The 19,802-nt window shown below is 38.2% G+C and overlaps 2 protein-coding genes across 2 annotated transcripts; both read right to left on the bottom strand.

Annotated features, from left to right (window-relative positions):
- Window positions 1-1,085: 1,085 nt before the first annotated feature.
- LOC111889994 (uncharacterized) lies at window positions 1,086-4,860 on the bottom strand. The gene is made up of 9 exons (XM_052771693.1): window positions 4,778-4,860; window positions 4,453-4,504; window positions 4,291-4,361; window positions 3,642-3,675; window positions 3,339-3,536; window positions 3,134-3,257; window positions 2,228-2,974; window positions 1,946-2,158; window positions 1,086-1,825 (listed from the first exon to the last, which is right to left on the bottom strand). The coding sequence occupies exons 1-9, from the start codon at window positions 4,858-4,860 to the stop codon at window positions 1,086-1,088; spliced, it is 2,262 nt and encodes a 753-aa protein (XP_052627653.1).
- LOC111889996 (3-hydroxyisobutyryl-CoA hydrolase-like protein 2, mitochondrial) lies at window positions 4,740-8,025 on the bottom strand. The gene is made up of 14 exons (XM_023886149.3): window positions 7,722-8,025; window positions 7,548-7,628; window positions 7,212-7,280; window positions 7,069-7,132; window positions 6,858-6,937; window positions 6,700-6,783; window positions 6,539-6,623; window positions 6,348-6,433; window positions 6,139-6,260; window positions 5,808-5,868; window positions 5,592-5,684; window positions 5,401-5,502; window positions 5,265-5,306; window positions 4,740-5,183 (listed from the first exon to the last, which is right to left on the bottom strand). Exons 1-14 carry the CDS (start codon window positions 7,842-7,844, stop codon window positions 5,064-5,066), a joined length of 1,212 nt encoding a protein of 403 aa, XP_023741917.1. The 5' UTR covers window positions 7,845-8,025; the 3' UTR covers window positions 4,740-5,063.
- Window positions 8,026-19,802: the final 11,777 nt, after the last annotated feature.

Genomic DNA, 19,802 nt, shown 5'->3' with positions numbered 1-19,802 from the left:
TTTCTATTAAAGTAACAAAATCTACCTTCCACTTTCCACTTTCCACTTTATAGTTTTTATTTTACTGTTTTGTTTATTAATTTGTTTTATTAACTAAACTTATTATATATATATATATATATATATATATATATATATATATATATATATATATATATATATATATATATAAAATAAAACACATGGTAATTATTATTATTATTTTCAACATTGTCTCTTTTTAATGATTGAGAATTTTAAAGTGTTCAACACCAAATAAAAAATGTTTTATATATATATATATATATATATATATATATATATATATATATATATATATATATATATATATATATATATATTAAAATAAAAAAATGATGATAAAGTATGATCATCCCCATGGAAAGTTTTATGATCAATATAAATTATTATTATAAGTTGTGGGGTGTTGAATAAAAATAGGGTATTTCTAAATACACGAATCAATTTCCAAATACACGAATGATTGATTGACTGATATATGTCCGTTACTAAATTTGACCATTTGAAGATATTAATTGTCAAAAATGTAAAATATAGAATTTGATGGGAATGCGTCAGTGCAAATGGAGAAATGTTATAACTATAAACAACCAAACAAACATAAATTTGATTTTATTAATTATCATATATTATAACTGTAGAATTGTTACAATTATTGTGTGTTGCAAATGGAGAAATGTAGGAATTCAGGCGAGCAGCATAAACAGTTTCCCATCCAGCAGACCGTGATGATCTGTTGTGACGCCAAAGTGGTAAAATAGTAGGCATTGGATATGCTCCATGTAAATCAACCTTCACATAATGATCACCTCTAACAAGAGCAATAACAACAACTCTATGAGTTGAGATGTCTTGGGGACCAAGCCATAGTGGAAAACATGTTGATGGACTATCTTTGCTTAGAAAAATAACTATTACATTATACTTGTTAGCAATGAGAAAGCTAGTGACCGACATAATCAACCAATGATCTGTTGGTGCGAAATGTGATCCATTGAAATTCAATGAGTGATGTATGGTGTTTAAATCGTAATCAAAAATCTGTGCGTACTCAGCTGGGTGTGCTAACAACTCATTCCATCTCCCCTCACGTTTTGTATGTTTGTGACATATGGATGAAATTCATACGGAATTTCATTCATAAGTGGATCTGAATTATACATTACTTGTTCTTGGTTGAAGTACGAGCTATGCATCGATTGTTCCTGATTAAAAGTTGAGTTGAACATTGGAGGTTCTCGGAATGAGTACGTACTGTGCCTATCCGACTCCTGGTTTAGATCAAACAAATTAGACTGCATATAATCAGGCGTATAAGTAGAAATGCTACGTCGAGACGGATATTGAGTTGGTGGCGCTTGAGTCGGTTGATCTTGAGGTGGTGGATGTTGAGTTGGTGGGTCGTGGTTTAAATCGATATGGGTTTTCTTGAAAAGTTTCTTCTTTAAGGAGGGGCGCCCACGAGTATTTTTGTGAGTAGCAGGTTCAGAAACTGAAGTTGTTGACGGCGTGATTAAGTTTAGTAACTTCCTTGCTAAACTTAACTTAACATGTCTTGATTGTTTTTCGTAATGAGCATTAAACATATTTACCTCAACTGCACAACCCAAATTATCATCTTCTAACAATTTGCATTCTAATAAATCAAGTTTCTTCCAAAACTTATCTACTGAATGAAGCGGTACACAATGACCTTTTTTAACAAATATAGCTTGTTCATGCGCACATGGCAGCCCATAACTTGTACGTACTTGACATCCACAATTTTCATAAACAAATCCAAATTCTTTGGACCGCTCATATTCTTTGAAAATGATATCAAGTGCATAAATTGAAACGAAACGACACAATGGTTTTAGATGTGGTATTTCGTAGTACCGATGTACAATGAAAATTTTGTTATGCGCAAGACTCGCTTTTATACCTGTGTATTGTGACTCAACAACATCAGCAATACGCTTCAATGATTTGGCAATATCTGATTGTGATGTTTCGACATATCTTTTTAACTTGGCATGTTGACTTTCAGCTCTATTAGTTGTGTGATTGCCAAAGTTAAGAAACTTATCGGTCCATGCAGACACAAACTTTTCTTTGTGTGGTGTCAACCATGTTTTGTTTAGATAAGAAAATGCATCTGAAATACATAAAAAATTCCAGTTGATGTAATGATTTATAACATATTATAATGTATATTTAAAAATACCTGGATAATTGTTCGTAGTTTTTTCAACTTGTGCCAAGTTCTTGTTGTATGCTTCCTTTGTTTCAGAGTTAACCAACCTCGTCCATGACGTATAAAGAACATCCCAACATGATTTGCATTTCTTCATGATATTGTTATTTATATGCCATCTGCAAAGTAATCCTTTAGCATTTGGAAATATAATAGTGTATGCGTTCATGAGAGCCATTTCTCTATCAATCACAATAACACGCGGCAACATACATCCTTCCATTACCGATTTTAGACAGTCTAAAGCCCAAACATAGTTGGACTGTTTTTCTTCATGCATGTACACAAATGCAATGGAAAATGTCATATTTGTTGGAGTTACACCAACAATCTCCAATAGAGGCATCCCGTACTTGTTTGTCTTATATGTTGCATCCATTAACAAGACATGTGGAAATGCACGCCATATTTCTAATGATCTTGGATGAGCAAAGCATAAATCTTCTAACTTATTTGTCAAAACATTTGCACGACTATAATAAACATATCCATTTTGATCTAGAAATTCCATAACACCTTGCATTTGAGTTTTACCTTCTCTCTCCCTACGTCGAAGTTTTTCGTCTGCATTGTAGATAGTTTTGAGAGTAGATACATTTTTCGGATTTAGGTTTTTTAGTGCAGATAATATATCTTTTGGTTTGACATTTTTTTTCAACAAATCTTCCACTATTCGACATTCATATTCAGTTAGTCGTCGTGGATAAGGATGACCTTCTAAATATAATGACGGCTCATGGTTATGAAATTCACATATCATTTTTATCTTCCAAGAATTATCTACTGACGAATATTTATCCTGTAGGCTAAATGGACAATTAATTTTTTTTGTCCCTGTTTTTTTTTTTTTGGAGATTTGTGTACTTTTGTATGTACCTCCACGGTCACATTGAAATACAACATTAAAGTTACGTTTAGAATTTTTTATGACGATGACATAACCTAAAGTATTTGCCATATTTTGCACCCAATCCATCAATTCTTGACGAAAATTGAACACCTGACAATTATATTATTATCAGTAGCAGACAAATCCACTTGATGCTTACATTACAGTAACAACATACTAATGAATTTATACCTTATTTGTTTTGAAGGGTGATGTGTCATCGAAGAAATAACGACTTTCGTTCAAACTTTCATTTTCATCTGTTTCATTTGTGTCCATTGGATGAATATCCATTTCGAATGGTGATGTGTCGTCGAAAAAATAGTTACTTTCATTGAAGCTATTATTTTCATCTACTTCATTTGTCTCCATTGGATGAATATCATCTCTCTAAACATAACAAAGAGAAAAACATATATAATAATAATAATAATAATAATAATAAGAAGAAGAAGAAGAAGAAGAAGAAGAAGAAGAAAGGTTAAGTACAAATACCTCATAATATGTGTCACCCATCCATTCTTTCCAACTTGTCATTTAATAAAATCTATATTTTTAACAAATATCATATGTTTGCTTTTAAGGAAAGTTACTTTCAGCAACGCTTTCAGTGTACCATATAAGAAATACCAATCCTCTATATATAGAAAGAAATTGTAACCAAATTTTCATTTTTATCCCTTCTATTTTTGTTAATGTTTCATAGTTTATATTTCTTATTTAACAAATTAATTTTTTTCTATTAATATTTAAAAATATTTATCAATAGTGACGGAAGATGAAAATCCTCATTCAAAAGTGACGGAAGATAAAAAAAAAATAATTATTAGAGTGTAATACAAAAATTAGAAAATTAGAGTGTAATACAAAAATTAGAAAAAAAGGTATATTTTTAAACTTACATCTAAGTTGAAGGGAGTAAAATAAAAAAATACAAAGGAAATTAAAAATCCTTATTCAAAACTGACGGAAAGTGACGGAAGATGATGGGACGTTTTAAAATCGAACTTACACGATTTTATTCGTGTATATAGGAGCACCCTTTTAAAACTAATTTCGATGAAAAAGCGAATGTACATCTTTTGTACGGATGATAAATCTAAAATATGTCCCCATTCCACATTTTTAGGTGGAACACATTTACAATTTAAGTGATGTTGATCTCGGGGTATGTCCAGAGTTCTTCAGAGTTTTTAGCTTTATAAAAAACTTGAACTAAAAAAAAAAAAAAAAAAAAAAAAAAAAAAAAAAAAAAACCCTTAGTTTTAGTTTGAGCGTACACGAAGCTTAAAGTTTATTTTAGAACAAAAGCTCTTGATTGAAAAACTATTTCAGGTAACGTGTGTGAAGAAAAGCTCCTGCGTATTGTAACAAAATTACTAGATTGTTTTTAAAAAATCACTGTCTTTTATTTGCATGCCTTTTATGAAATTTTATATATCTCAAATGCTTACAATTAACTTTGCCAAACAACTAACTAGCTATTTTACGAGAACATTTCTTGAATTTTCTCCCATGATTTGAACGGTAGAAGACATTGTCAAGGTCAAGACCATGCAAATGCAAACACATGCATTGAACATTAACTCAAAATACACACATCTAAAATTTTCATGTATTATTCAAAAAACTCAATCTCGTCTTTCATTTTCTTTTTGCAATTGAAAGCCAAAAACATTGACTTTACCAACTTCAGCATGGTAAAACTTGCCATTACTTGCATCCCTTAGTTTCTAACTGTGTAATCAATCATACTTCGCGTAAATTAAACTAATATCTAAAAAATTACACGTCAATAATACTTGGCAATCTAACAAACCAAAATCAACACAACTAAAAGCTTGAAACTTTTGCCAAAAATGGACTTTTTATGGTAGGAAGGGCATAATTGTCATTCCTCTGACAAACCTAGAAAGTTCACATGTAAGGCTCTCTCAAGGCTGTGGGCAAGTTTAGTTCAGGCTCAGAAGTAGGAAGTGGTGCAAAATAGGAGTCCACCATGTCCTTGGTCACCGCTTCCAAATTTGGAATATCCCACTGTCAAATCCAAGAAAAAAGAAAATTTTTAAAATCATATTTCACAAGGGGTGTTAATACTTAAAGAACACAAAAGGGTACCTTGGGTGCAAAATCTTTATCAACTAATCTCGCACGAATTCCCTACACAATGAATGAGAGAAAGACTTTCTCTATTAAGTTGTCAAAAAGCTTAAGGGGGGATTAAGTCCATTAAGTCATACTCACTCATACATACCTCAGAGAAGTCTCCAGAAACCTGTTTGGAGATGCAATGCAAAGATGTCCGATATTCACGACCCAAACACTGATCAAGAGGCTGGAATCTTCCTTCCCTTATCTGCATTTATTATTTATTTCACCACATTTTAATTTAAAAGAAAATCTACCCAAAAAAAAAAAAAGGTTGATTTTGATTAGGTCACGCACAGATTGCAAAGTGATCTTTAAGCTCAAAGGAGAGGCTTCCTTCAGTTTCTTTAAGGCTGTTGAACATAATTCATCATGCGACTCTGCTTCTTTCTGCATAATAATCGTACATGTTATGCCACTTCTGTTTCTTTTTTATTATTGATAAATGATAAATGATATTTAAAAAACATTTGAGAAAATGATGGCACTTAAAGGGAAGGAGGGAGAACTTACTAAAGCATCCACAATTTCCTCAACAGTGTCATGACAAAAATATTTATCAATTCTTTCGATCCTGAAAACTCCAATCAAAGGTTAAATTAATAATTTAGTAATGATTAAATTATGAGTGTAATACAAGCTGCCACTTTAATCTTACATAATTCAAAAGGGTTAAATATGTATTACTTATGCAACAATGTTTCATTGTTGTTTTTTACTAATTTACGCAACAATGTTTCACTTTTTTTTTTTTGCCAATTTATGCAACTAACACGAATCATGCAAACCATGTTTCAAGTAAAAGAGAAATGGCAGATGGAGAGTGGAATTAATAGAACATTACTTGTGAAGAACACTGGTTTTATCTACATAAACAAGATCACCATATTGAGCAAGAGAATCTGATATGACAGAAGGGTCATCTGTCATGAGTTGACCAAGGCGTTCTTCAATCCATGCAAGTTTCTGTAAGAATGAATAAATAAATTACAAATCATCATATTCTTATTCAAGTCTCCTAACAAATGTAAAAAATTAGCTGAAACTACATACCCCACTTAGTGAATAATGTGTAGCAATGCCACATGCAACAAGTTCAGCTCCATTCAGCTTTTCTCCAGTCAAAGCCAAGAATTCACCTACAAAAACACAACAAAAACAGAGTTAGGATTTAAAATTCCCAAGGATTAAGAATATTTTATTCTTGGAAATAAAAAATAATGAATTAAGAGTTGGATTGCAACCTAAATAACCAGGGAGACGAGAAAGATAAAACGAAGCCCCTGCATCTGGATGGAATCCCATTTGAACTTCAGGAGTTGCAAAAACCTGCAATTTATTTCGTGAGGTTTATTAAAGGGTAAATGAGTCAATAATTTAATTTAAGAGAGGTAGCAATGCACACCGTTTTGTCAGTTGCAATCCTAAACATTCCAGGAACAGCAATTCCTGCACCACCACCCATTGTGATACCATCCAAGATAGCCAACTGTTAAATCATCAATACTCAATGGTCAAATAGTCAGAAGAAATAGAGAGAGAAGAAGAAAGTTGAATACTCACATTTGGCTTTAAGTATGTTCCTAAAAGGTATATAAACTGATACAATGTCCTGAAAAGTTCTTTGCACTCAGTAACATTGCCTGTTTATAATACAAGTAGCAAGTTAGCAAGAAAACTAATAACTTCATCTCTATAGCCTTGCTGCTTTGCAATTGCACAAATAATATTAAACATTTGAAAATGTAAAAGAAGATTAAAGATTGCTGCACACCTTCTTGAAGTAATCGATAGATGGTTACCATGTCTGCACCAGAACAAAATGCCCTACCACTACCCTTCAAGAAATCCAAATGACATTTAGAGATACAAACCCTAACATAAAGAAGGAAAAAATTTCAGTGAAACATGGAATACCTTCATCATGACAAATCCAATTTGTGAGTTATCCTCCCATGACTCATAAAGTCTTTGTAATCGACCAGCCTACATTCAAAATTTGAACAATGTTAGAGCATCTAAACATTGCTCAGTGAAAAAAAATCATTGAGGACAAGGCAACGCATGAGATTCATATATGGATCAAGGTTCTCAATCAGCAATGTAACAAGTATTTTGCAAATGATAGGAATACAGTTCTTCCAATTTTCCAACAAAAGCTAGAAAAATGCACAAAAGTTTCCCACGACTCTACTCTATGATCCTAAATTTTTGCTTGGAAGGAATTATAAGGAAAGAGAAAGAGGATGAAACCATAGATGTAGTAATAGCATTGAGTTGAGATGGTCTATTGAGTATGGCAGCTCTCGAGAAAGCTCTTCCTTCCACTAAAACCTGTAATTGCACAAAAAAAATCATTGCAGAAATACAAGTGTAAGTTAAAATTAGAATTAAAAAGTTGAAATAGCAAGAGAGGGAGAGAGATACATCTTCTTCAAAACGGTGGTGTTGAGGGTAGTTGTCGCGTTGAGCAGAAATGGTGGAGTAGCAACTGTGAGACTGCCTCTGAAACGAACGTCTGAGTGCTGATAAAGATTTGAATCGCTGCATCTTCTAAAACCCTGTGTGGTTTCTTGTTTTTCGTGGGTGGTGTTCGTGAAAAAGAGTCGAGAGCTCAGAGAATAGAATAGAAATCGATTCACTCACTGAAACAAAACCTTATTCCAATTGGGCCATCCCCTTTCAGGATCTCAGCTTAGCAATAGCAAATAGAAAATAGCATCCACCAAATTACACTATTACACATTGGAGGTTCGAGGTTAAAGATAATACCAAACGCCTATTTCTCCCATGCTACAGCCATATTAACTTCTTGGGCCGAGCAGAGAGAGAGGCCACATATTTTGGCCCAACAAATCTATAAAACGAAGGAAAAACACATAACTAATTTTTGTCTTTGTTTTTTCGAAAAGAAATTGCTTGAAGTCTGCGGACCACCTCTTCAATCCTCTGTAGCAGAAGAGGTGGAACAAACGGCTGCAGCATGTAATAAAAAATATGTTTGTTTTTTAACGTCTGCAGACTGCTACAGTAAGTTAAACTAAAGCGTGAAGAGGTTTGAAGCAGTTGGTTTAGTGTTGCGTCACGCAGCAATTTTTAAGTCAGAAGTCTTCTAAAAAACAAACAGCTGCAAATGGTCAAGTGTTGTGCGTGTGCTGCGCGGCGCAGCAATAAGTGGTTTAAAGTGTTTTTTATAAAAAAAAAACAACACCTTAATGTTTTATTTTTACAAGTCATTAAAGTTAAGTTTTTCTGTCAACTATACCAAATCTGATGTAGGAAGAGTCGGTTATTTTGGTGATGTGACATTTAAATTAAACTTTTATATATTTTTGGGGCCACATTGCGACATGTAGACAATGTCATTTCCACATGGATTATATATATATATATATATATATATATATATATATATATATATATATATATTATAAACTCATAATAACCCTAGATTAGCCATTTAGTAGTCTCCTTCACACCATGCCTTTTCTTTGCCTTCACACATCACTCTTTTCTTGCGACACCATCATTTGTTCTAATCATCCCCTCCTACGACACTAACCTCCCCGCAACGTCTCTTTTCCGATACCCATTTGATCATCTTTGAGAATTTGCCAATCAAAAGTCCCTCTCTCGTCGGGTACCCATTCGATCTCATCTTGAAAACCTCATGCGACGATGTTTGTTCTTCCCATGTGAGTAGATACATAAAAATATTTAGAAGGGGAAAGTGGGTGAGATCAAAGCAGGTTATTGGGTCACAATGACAGTGAAACACGACAGTTGCAACCACCTGATGAGTTTGTAAATTGGAGAGGAAGTGATGATGAACATCGTCAACCCGAGCAACCACACTGTAGCATTTTCCCTTTAATAAATCTTTGCTTTTTTACAATATGTTTCGTAAAGGCTACAGAGTACAAAAAGGTCCTACAAAAATCTCCCATTCCATAACATAACACTTATTTCATATCTCTGTATTCCTCAAAATCAAAATTCATAAGCATTGAGCAGCTATGTTTGAAAACTCATCTCCTTCATCCTCAATTACAGAAACATCATCGTCTTCCAAATGCAATAACCATAATTCTTTAAGAATTATGTAACGTCCCAAAAATATTGAGTAAAACTTTAATTTTAAATAAGTCAAAACCATTCATACAATATCTCAAAAGACGACCAGAGTATAAGTATTCTCAAAATATCATAGTAAAAAACATAAATAATCATTTCAGAATGAATCTTTAGGGGATTCAGTGCGATCAAGCCAGACTTTTCTTTTTAAAACTGGAAGTACCTGAAAATGTTTAAACTACAAAACCTTAAGCACACAGCTTAGTGGGTTCCCCAAAATACCGCTACCATACATATATGTCAGCTCAAGGTTATATTGGGTCTATTTCACTCCCGAGTCTATTTCAAATCATATGTCAATACAAGGTTGTATCGGGTTTATTTCACCCCCGAGTCTATTTCAATTCATATCAGCACAAGGCTGTATCGGGTCTATTCACTCCACCTATACACATGCATACAACACATACATTAGGATTTACAAAGACTACAAGCACATACAATCCTTAGTGTCCTACAGTATAGTGAGCAAACTCACCTGAACTACTCATCGGAAGCTCAACCGTCACCTTAGCAACAGAACAATCAACCCAAGCTTCCTAAATCCAAACCGAATCAATCCTTAGCCAAATGCTCAATTCTACTCATGGTTGACCAAAAGTCAACGATCAAAGTCAATCTAGTTGACACCCATATCGTGGCCAACCCATGGCCACACTGTGGCCACTCAATCCAATCCTGATCAAAATCTGTTACCACGTCGTGGTAAACATGCCGCCACGTCCAGACAAAACAAACACGATAAGTCCCGCCGCCACGTCGTGGCCTTCCTTGGCCACACTATGGTCCTCAACCTGAAAGACTTTTCTTCAACAAGAGCTTAATTCATAAGGACTAAAGCTAAAACATCAGATTTGATTCCTAATGGCTTCATAATGGATAAATTTTCCAACTGTATCTATTAACATGGTCAAAACCACTAAGATCTAGACTTTAAGTCTTAAAGGGACCCAAAAATGCATTTTTCTCAACTTAATCTACTAAGTACAAGTCTCCCACTTTCAGATATGAATAAAAAAGATGTCTAGATGGATAAAATTTCCAACTTTATCCATAATAATGCCACAATCCTTTAGATCTGAATAAAAAAGATGTCAAGATGGATAAAGTTTCCAACTTTATCCATAATAATGCCACAATCCTTCAGATCTAAACTTTATTGCACCAAAATGACCAAAATGACCTAAAAGACCAAGATAGCTTGCATAGCTAAAAGGGAACATAAAATATCATAACTTTCCTAGTCCATAAGGTCCAAAAAACACTCCAAACTGATCAAAAGGTGTTGGAGTCCACTCAACTCCAAGATCACACATAAAATAGACCAAAAGTGTCAAAAACCACATATTAGGAGATCTAAAGAACTAAAGATCAAGATTGGAACTTTATACTTACAATAGTCAATAAATGTTGTGCCTTTGATGGATCCAATCTTGAAGTATCATTCCTTGCAACCAAAAGAACTTCCTTAATCTTTGTGCTTCATCAAACTATCATAAAAAACATCCAAAAGAGGAGAGAGGATAGAGGAGAGGCTCAAATATTGAAAGGTGGAGGCTAATGCTTCTCCCAAGGGGTCTTAGAGGGGGTGGAGCCTGATAAGATGCCCAAAAATGCGAAACATTAAGCTTAAATATGTTGAAAACCCTAAATCATAGGCTTGGGCCTGACAGATCACCACCTCTTGGTCTCGACTCACCACTTCGTGGTTACCACCACCTCCTGGTCCGACTCACCACTCCTTGGTGACCACCACTTCGTGGTCTCGTCTCACCACTCTGTGGTGACAGTTTTCGCCCAAAACCCTTTCTAGCTTTAAACAATCATAACTTCTTCGTTTCAACTTCATTTTCGGCGATCCTTATATCCACAGAAATGTATTGACGAGCCCCATATTTCTATATAGTTAATTTTGGCTTAACACATGCCGAACTAAAAACCACATGTCGATTAACTTTTATAATTACAAAAGTTAATTTAAAAGATGAGATATAATGGTTGCATTTAATAATTTTTAATAGATAAATTAAAAACACATGACATTTTTCTAATTCTAGTCTATGAAACGCCTCTCAAATCTCAATTTTTTTTGGGTTGTGCTATAAGTACCTCCTCCGCTCACAATGAGGGGTACGCAAAACACTATTCCCCTCACATGGAGGGGTACACATATTTGGGGGTATTTATAGCAATTTCCTTTTTTGGGGTATTTATAGCAATTACCAGTCTATTTGAAGTCTAAACTTTCCACAATCCACATCTCCTGGCGCAATCGCTGCATCACCATTCTCGTCCTTACTACGTCCTCCAACTTTAATTCTTTGTAGGCGTTAGTCGTATTTCCTATTTTGGATTGATCGTCAAAATGATGTCTATTAGAAAACAATTTGAACACCTCATAATACAGTTAGAAGCTATAATATCAACAACCAACAATTTTGCTGAAGATAAATGCATCAGAAAAGGATGATTTGGGAAAGTGTACAAGGGTGAACTCGTCCATTCGAGGGGTCATGCCACGGTTGCCTTAAAACGTTTATATCGTGCATTTGGGCAAGCAGATCCTGAATTCTAGAAAGAGATCATTATGCTTTCCCTTTACAGACATGAAAAAACGTTGTCTCCCTCTTAGGGTTTTGTGATGAGAGTGGTGAGAAGATCCTGGTGTACGAATATGCATCAAACATAAGTCTTGATTTATACCTTAATAATATTGATCTAACATGGGTTTGACGCCTTAATATATGCATAAGGGTGGCTCGTGGATTAGCATAACTTCAAGATCCCACTGGGAGCTAACAAAGAGTATTACACCAGGATATTAAACGTTCCAACATATTACTAGATGAAAACTAGAATGTCAAGATCTTAGATTTGGGTCTATCCAAATTTGGTCCGGCAAATCAGCATTATACGTTTATGGTCTCCCATACTGTAGGTACATTTGGGTATTGTGATCCGTTGTATGTAGAAACGGGGTTACTAACAAAGGAGTCTAATGTATATTCATTTGGTGTGGTGATGTTTGAAGTTTTGTGTGGGAGGTTGTGTATTGACAACAAGGGTATGCATCAACCTTTTACTGAATTGGTACGAAAGTGTTACAAAAGGAATAACCTAAGTGGAATTATCTTTGGTAATATAAAGGATGAACTAAATCCTTGTTCGTTGAAGGCATTTACAACAATTTCTTATAGATGTTTGAAAAGGGACCGTGAAAAACGACCACTAACGAACGAGGTTGTGAGAATACTTGAAACCGCTCTAAAGTAGCAAGTAAGTTTACTTTTTCCTTGCTAATCACCCATTTTTCATCATCAATCTAATTTAACTTTTCATTATTATTTCCTTAATATGCTAGTACTTAGTAGTAACCTGTGGTTGGACAAAAGCGTTATTAACCAAGGACCATGCCACAACCAAAAATGTATCTTAATATATAATGAAAATCAAATTATCTTTTATGTATACATTTCTTTATCATCTTCTTAAACTAGCAACCAATGTGTTTCAAATGATGGGTAGTTAGACCTTTTAGTGCTTTATGTTTGTTAATATATTCTATGCTCTCAAGTGTCATATGATAATATTATTATCATATTCAAAAATGTTATATGATTAAATTCACACTTTCTGTTGATTAAGGTTCTACCTCCACCACCACCTCCACTTCCACCCGCACGTTAAAATAACTATAATGTATCACTGCCACATCCTCCTCCAGACAACTCTAATGTGTTACTACCACCTCCACAATATGGTGTAAGTTCTCCAGCTTCTATAAATCAAAGACCTTTAAATCCCCTCCAACTGATGAAAATCAATGCAAAGGAAGGAAGTTTATGGAATGTGTATCAAAAACACGGGATCCAGTCAAAGTATGTGGATTTGTTGGATGACAGTTGTTATTTATTTTATAAAACATATCATATTTTGGTTTAGGTTCATGAGTAAAAAATGATGAAATTTGTTACTTTATAGGGATCCTGAAATTGATATAACGAAGCTTAAGAGTCTGTTTTCAACTACTTCCATGTCAACAGGCACACATAAGGCTAGAATTTAACCAGGTTCCGAAAAGCTAAAACCAGAAAACATTTGTTTGGTTAGTTGATTCAAGATGTACTTTAACTATTATGTTGCATCCTTAAATTTTCACTTCTTTCGTATCTATTCCAAACCATGTAATGAGTGTGAGTGTAAACTGACTTGGGTGACTTGGGTGTGAACCTGACATGAGTAGCTGCATGTAACACCCCGATTCGCAGGTATTGATTTGAATGAAAGATTATTTGGTCTTAAGATCTACTCGACGAGTTGGTTTCCCTACTCGTCGAGTAGCAGTGGGGTGGGATCGTGTGTTTAGTGGCCTACTCGCCGAGTCCATGAGGAAACTCGACGAGTAGGAGCTGGCAGAAGAAACCCTAGATCCCAGGGTTTTACACCCTATTTAAGGAAGCATAATCCTCCTTTGGCCTCTTCACAGTCCTTTGAGAGCTTAGAAAACCCTAATTCGTGTGGTGCTTCATCCTTGTGTGACTTGAGCTTTAGGAATGAGGTTTTTGGAAAAGAAGAGCTTGGAGGGCAAGAGACTAGAAGCAAGGAGGGCGTGGGAATCAAAAATCTACCTCAGTTAGCATCATTTGGAGGTATCAGGTTGTCACCTTTACTTCATTTTCCTTCTAGACCTCATTTGGTTGAGATTTAGGGTTTTTATGGTTTGATTGAGAAGATAGTGTGGGATATGAGCTAGATCTGAAGTTGTAACTTTAGATCTGGACCCTTCTTAAGTTCTAGAGTCATAAAGCTCCGAGTTTGGTTATGTATGAAGCCTCCTTGAGTATGTAACCCCCATTGTAAACTTGGATTTGACATTAAGAGCCTTTTTATCCATGCATGCACGTAAAGTTTGCAAATTTACCTAAAAAGCACGCCTTAGAAGCTTGGATCTGTGATTTGGAGCCACTGCATGGCTTAATGGGGGGTATGTATGGCTTAAGGACTGAAGGAACTCGACGAATCGCAAGGTCGACTCGGCGAGTCATATGAAGATAGGCCTGGACCCGAGAAGTTGGATGAACAAGTCGGCGAGTCCGATGAAGATTACCATAGAACTCGACGAGTTGTATGAACAACTCGACAAGTTGGTTAAGTTTTCCCCATTTTATGTATGCGTGTGTAACCGTCAAGTTTCAAGAAGGAAACTCGATGAGTGGCCTTAGAGTTCGATCGTAACTACGTGACTCGGCGAGTACTTCAAGGAACTCAGCTAGTAGCCGAGGGTACTCAGCGAGTTATGGTCAACATGGACTGTTGAACTTGACTGATGACTTTGACTTTGACCAGGTGTTGATTAGTTGACTTATGGGGTACCTTGAAAGGTTGGGAACTTATGGGTATGATTATATTATGGTAATAGGTGCTGGAGTTGTTGACAGCGATCCGAGAGTTGGAGTTCATATACCGAGTCGACATCTGCAAGGTGAGTTATCCTCACTGTATTGATAGGGTCTACGACACCAAGGTCGGCCCTTTAGTTGTTATTGTTATGGTATGCTACATGTGGTTATGATCTGTTAGACCGAATCAGGATAGACGGCATGTTATGCTCTTATGATTCGTAGGGATTGGTATGTTAGTGACCTGCTAGGTTGGTGCTCTAGCTACGAGAGATTTCTATGATTGATGATCATTGAGATAGATATGTTTGATGTTTGTATATGCCAGTCTATGATAGTTATGCGCACATGGTTATTTGCATGTTGGTTGGGTTGAAGTGGTCCTGCTTTGTGCGGAAGGCCAACATACCCTATGAGCAGTCCGGGGAGATTGTAGGCCCACGTGGCGGACTAGTCATGCCGAAGGCTCGGGATGGGATCAGATAGACTGTAGGCCCTGCAGGGCGGTCCAGTCAGGCCGATGGCCCAATATGCATATTATTGATTGTCTGTTACCGACATGGTATTATCAGTGTGGTATTGGTATTTTGGGGGTAGCTCACTAAGCCCTCGGACTTACAGTTTTCAGTTTATTGTTTCAGGTACTTCAGGAGATCATGGCAAGGCGAAGGCGTGACCGTACCGCTCCTCATCCTTTTGATCTAGTTATCGGGACACTCTGATGAATAATGATTTGAAAACATTTTGTAAACAAATATTATTTGGTTTTTATTTATGATTGGAAAAGTTTAAATTTGGCGTAAATTTTTGGATATTACAAGTTGATACCAGAGCCTTGGTTTGAGTGAATTGGAGGAACACTCGTGTGAATCCAGTCTCAAATCAAGGGAATTTTCGGAATAAATACTAAAATGGTTTTGAAAATAAAGGATGGAGGATGCAGAGGGTACGATCAGCCGGAGCCTGTAAGTAAGCCCTAAAATACCATACAATTATTTGATATTATGATATGACAGAACAGCATGCTAGTGCTAGGCTAGGAATCTTTAGGAATCGCAGGATAAGATTTGCCTAATTATATGATGCCTACTAGCCTAGGGTTCTCGTATATGGAATTGACATCATAACTGTGGACGTTTAGTGTACGCATCACGACTGTGTGTAATCAAGATCTTATAGCCTGAGAATGTTTGATTCGACCTTAGTGTAGGTTTGGATATTCGAAAGTGTATCGGGTCCAGTGTTATGTGTGGCTAGCATACACTAGTGCTGCAAGGTTGGTGAAAGTTTCATGGATGTGTGAGTTGTGAGAAGTTGTGAGACTAGATACGGGATAGTCGATATTCCCCTAGGAGGGAGGGTTGAGCGCATAATATGTTGATGATAGTGTTAGGGCATTGTGGTGATACTTGAGACAAATATGGGTAGGTGTGGAAGGCAGTATGGGTGCGTACTACTGAAAGCACAGGACCCATACGCGTAGCAAGGAAGTCACAACCCCTAGGGTTGTGGGAGTTGGTCTCCCGATATTATGTCATTTATATGACGTCTTGGTTATATTTTTCAGTAGGGTAGTGACGAGACATTTTACTACTGGATCCAGATCAAGGTCAGGATTAGGATCAGGATCGGGAGGTGGAGGATCGGAGGTGACGGTAACACCTGAGCTCGTGGTAAAGATAGGGACAGAGGAGTTGGATGCCAGGATCCGAGAGATTCTGCACAACGTGATTGCTACGACATTCCAAGCGCAGCAGCTAGAGATGTTTGGGTCGATTATGACCGCGATGGTTGAGTACTTTGACGAGCGGTATGCAGCTCTAGCAGAGATAGCTTCCGCTGCAGCCACATTGGCTGTAACCGCGGCATGGGTTGAAGGAGGAGTCGACAGGGCTTTCCAGTACCGAGACTTTGATAACACGAAGCCCTCGACGTTTGATGGTACACATGATGCGACCAGGGCTATGAGGTGGTTATCTAACGTGGAGGTTGTTTCTTCACTTGTTCATGTCCTGCTGACCAAAAGGTCAGGTGTGCCCTGAACCTGCTGAGGCTTGGGGCAAAGGACTGGTGGAGATTGACGACAAGGTTATACACTGATGATCAGCGGGCTGCTGTTACTTGGGAGCAGTTCTGGGATATGTTCCGCACCCGCTAAATTCCACATGTTGAAGGGGAGCGACTTGCTCATAAGTTTTTGACATTGAGGTAGGATGGGGAGTCAGTGATGGAGATCACTCGTACGTTCACAGAGAGGGCTATGTTTTGCCCGAAGATTGCTTTAGAGCAGTCTCAGATGACTCGTTATCTGAGTATGATCAATACTGATATTCGACGGTTTGTTGCTACGCAACGTTGTGAGACTCTTTTGGATCTTCAGGAAACCGCGAGGCGACGTGAGTTGGAGATAGAGTTGCAGTTGAAGGAGTAGCGTCAGGTTCTGGCACAGTCTCAGCCGACACCTAAGCGGTCCAAGACCGCTGATACTCGGACCGGGGGTCAGCAAAGCCGCACTTGTGGAAAGTGTGGCAGGGGTCATTCAGGGGTTTTTCGAGCAGGAGGTGGTTGCCACAAATGTGGCAAGGAGAGGCACTATGCCAGGGACTGTCGCCAGTCCGCCCCTCCAGCAGATATGAGGATTTGTTACCATTGTCATCAGGTTGGTCACGTGAAGACCAACTGTCCGCAGCTCGCCGCCAAGCCGGCGTAGGGATTCACACATGCTACTTTAAGGATTGGGGATGGGAGGCCAGTCAAGGTGGAGCCTCCGAAGGCTCAAGGACGCGCCTTCCCACTCACGGCCGAGGAGGCCAAGGCAGCACCGGATGTGGTTGTTGGTACGTTTTTAGTAAACTCTTTGCCTTCTTTGTTTTTATTCGACTTGGGGGCAAGTCGGTCGTTTGTATCTCAGACTTTCAGTAGAGAGTTCAGTGTGTCGATAGATGAGCTTGAGTGTCCGTTGCGAGTTTCGATCGCAACGAGCACGGGGTTTCTGCTTCTTCGGTCTACTGAGGATGCGAGTTGTAGATTTTTGGGGTATCCTTCCCGATAGATTTGATTCCTATTCCCATGGGGGAAGTATGTGTGATTGTAGGGATGGATTGGCTCAGTCGGTTTGGCTCCATGATCGACTGTGAGGGGCAGTGAGTGGTAGTTCGAACCCCAAGTGGGGGAGAACTGGTAGTGTATGGTGAGGGCACCAGAGTGGGAGCAGGGTTTTGTTCAGCCGCTAGGGCTCGGCAGTCCATTCAGCATGGGTGTGTCGATTATCTAGCGTATGTGGTAGATACGCGGATTGGGGATCATGCTTCAGTTTCAGAGGTTCTGGTGGTTAGAGAGTTTGCTGATGTGTTTCTAGAGGAGTTTCTTGGAGTGCCTCCAGAGAGGCAGGTAGAGTTCAGGATTGATCTAGTGCCGGGTGCGACCCCTATCGCTAAGGCGCCGTACCATCTGGCACCGCCAGAGATGCAGGAGTTGGCATCTCAGTTGTAGGAGCTGCTGGGAAAGTAGTTTATTCGCCCAAGTAGTTCTCCTTGGGGAGCACCGATCCTCTTCGTCAGGAAGAAGGACGGTTCGCACAGGATGTGCATTGAATATAAGGAGTTGAACAAGTTAACGATGAAGAACCGTTATCTACTCTCGAGGATAGATGATCTTTTCGATCAGCTGCAGGGTGTATCTTGGTTTTCCAAGATCGATTTGAGATTCGGTTAACACCAGGTCAGGGTGAGGGAGGAAGATGTGGAGAAGACCGCGTTTCGGACTCGTTATGGTCATTACGAGTTCGTGGTGGTGTCGTTTAGGCTCACCAACGCACCAAAAGTGTTCATGGATTTGATGAACCGAGTCTGCTGACCGATGCTCGATCGCTCAGTCATTGTGTTCATAGATGATATCTTGGTGTATTCCAAGACCCGAGAGCAGCTAGAGGAGCGCCTCAGGGAGCCGTTGGAGGTTCTGCGGCGAGAACGGTTGTATGCCAAGTTCTCGAAATATGAGTTTTGGTTACAAGAGGTCCAGTTCCTCAGACATCTCGTTAACCAAGAGGGGATTTTGGTCGACCTGGCCAAAGCCAAGGCGGTTATGTAGTGGGAGATTCCAAAATCTCCCTCAGACATCAGGAGTTTCTTGGGATTAGCAGGGTACTACCGGAGATTCATTCGAGGTTTCTCCAAGATTGCGGTACCCCTCACTCGTCTAATGAGGAAGGGGGTGGATTTCCGGTGAGGCCCTGAGCAGCAGAGGGCGTTTGAGACCCTCCAACGGTGTTTATGTGAGGCACCAGTGTTGACGCTCCCCGAGGGAGTACATGATTTCATAGTATTTAGTGATGCATCCATCACGGGCTTGGGGGCAGTCCTCATGCAGAGGGGACGAGTGATAGCCTATGCATCACGATAGATGAAGCCGCATGAGACGAGATACCCTACGCACGATCTTGAGTTGGGAGCGATGGTATTCACTCTCAAGATTTGGAGGCATTATCTGTACGGGGTCTGTTACACTATATACACGAATCACAAGAGTTTGAGACATATCATGGATTAGCCGAACCTGAACGTGAGGCAGCGCAAGTGGCTGGATGTAGTCAAGGACTATGATTATGAGATCCTTTACCATCCTGGTAAAACGAATGTGGTTGTGGACACTTTGAGCCGCAAGTCAGCTGGGTCTTTAACACCAGCAAGGTGTATGAGGATAGTGGTGGATTCCCCACTTATGAGCTTGATTAGGGATGCTCAGGTTGAGGGCATAAGACCAGAGAGCTGGAAGTTAGAAAGGATTAAGGGCGAGAGCGCCCAGTTTGTTCAGGATAGCCATGGATTATTGACCCGACACGGTCGGGTTTGGGTTCTGATCTCCGGAGGGGTCTGGCAGATAGTGATGGAGGAGGCTCATAAGTCTCACTTTTCTATACACCCGGGAGCCACCAAGATATACCGCGATCTGAGTTTGAGTTACTGGTGGCCCGGTA

The sequence above is a fragment of the Lactuca sativa genome, chromosome 5 (genome assembly GCF_002870075.4).
Source record: "Lactuca sativa cultivar Salinas chromosome 5, Lsat_Salinas_v11, whole genome shotgun sequence".
Taxonomy (NCBI): Eukaryota; Viridiplantae; Streptophyta; class Magnoliopsida; order Asterales; family Asteraceae; genus Lactuca; species Lactuca sativa.
The sequence above is the reverse complement of the archived record's forward strand: the minus strand, read 5'-3'. Positions and strand labels throughout refer to the sequence as shown.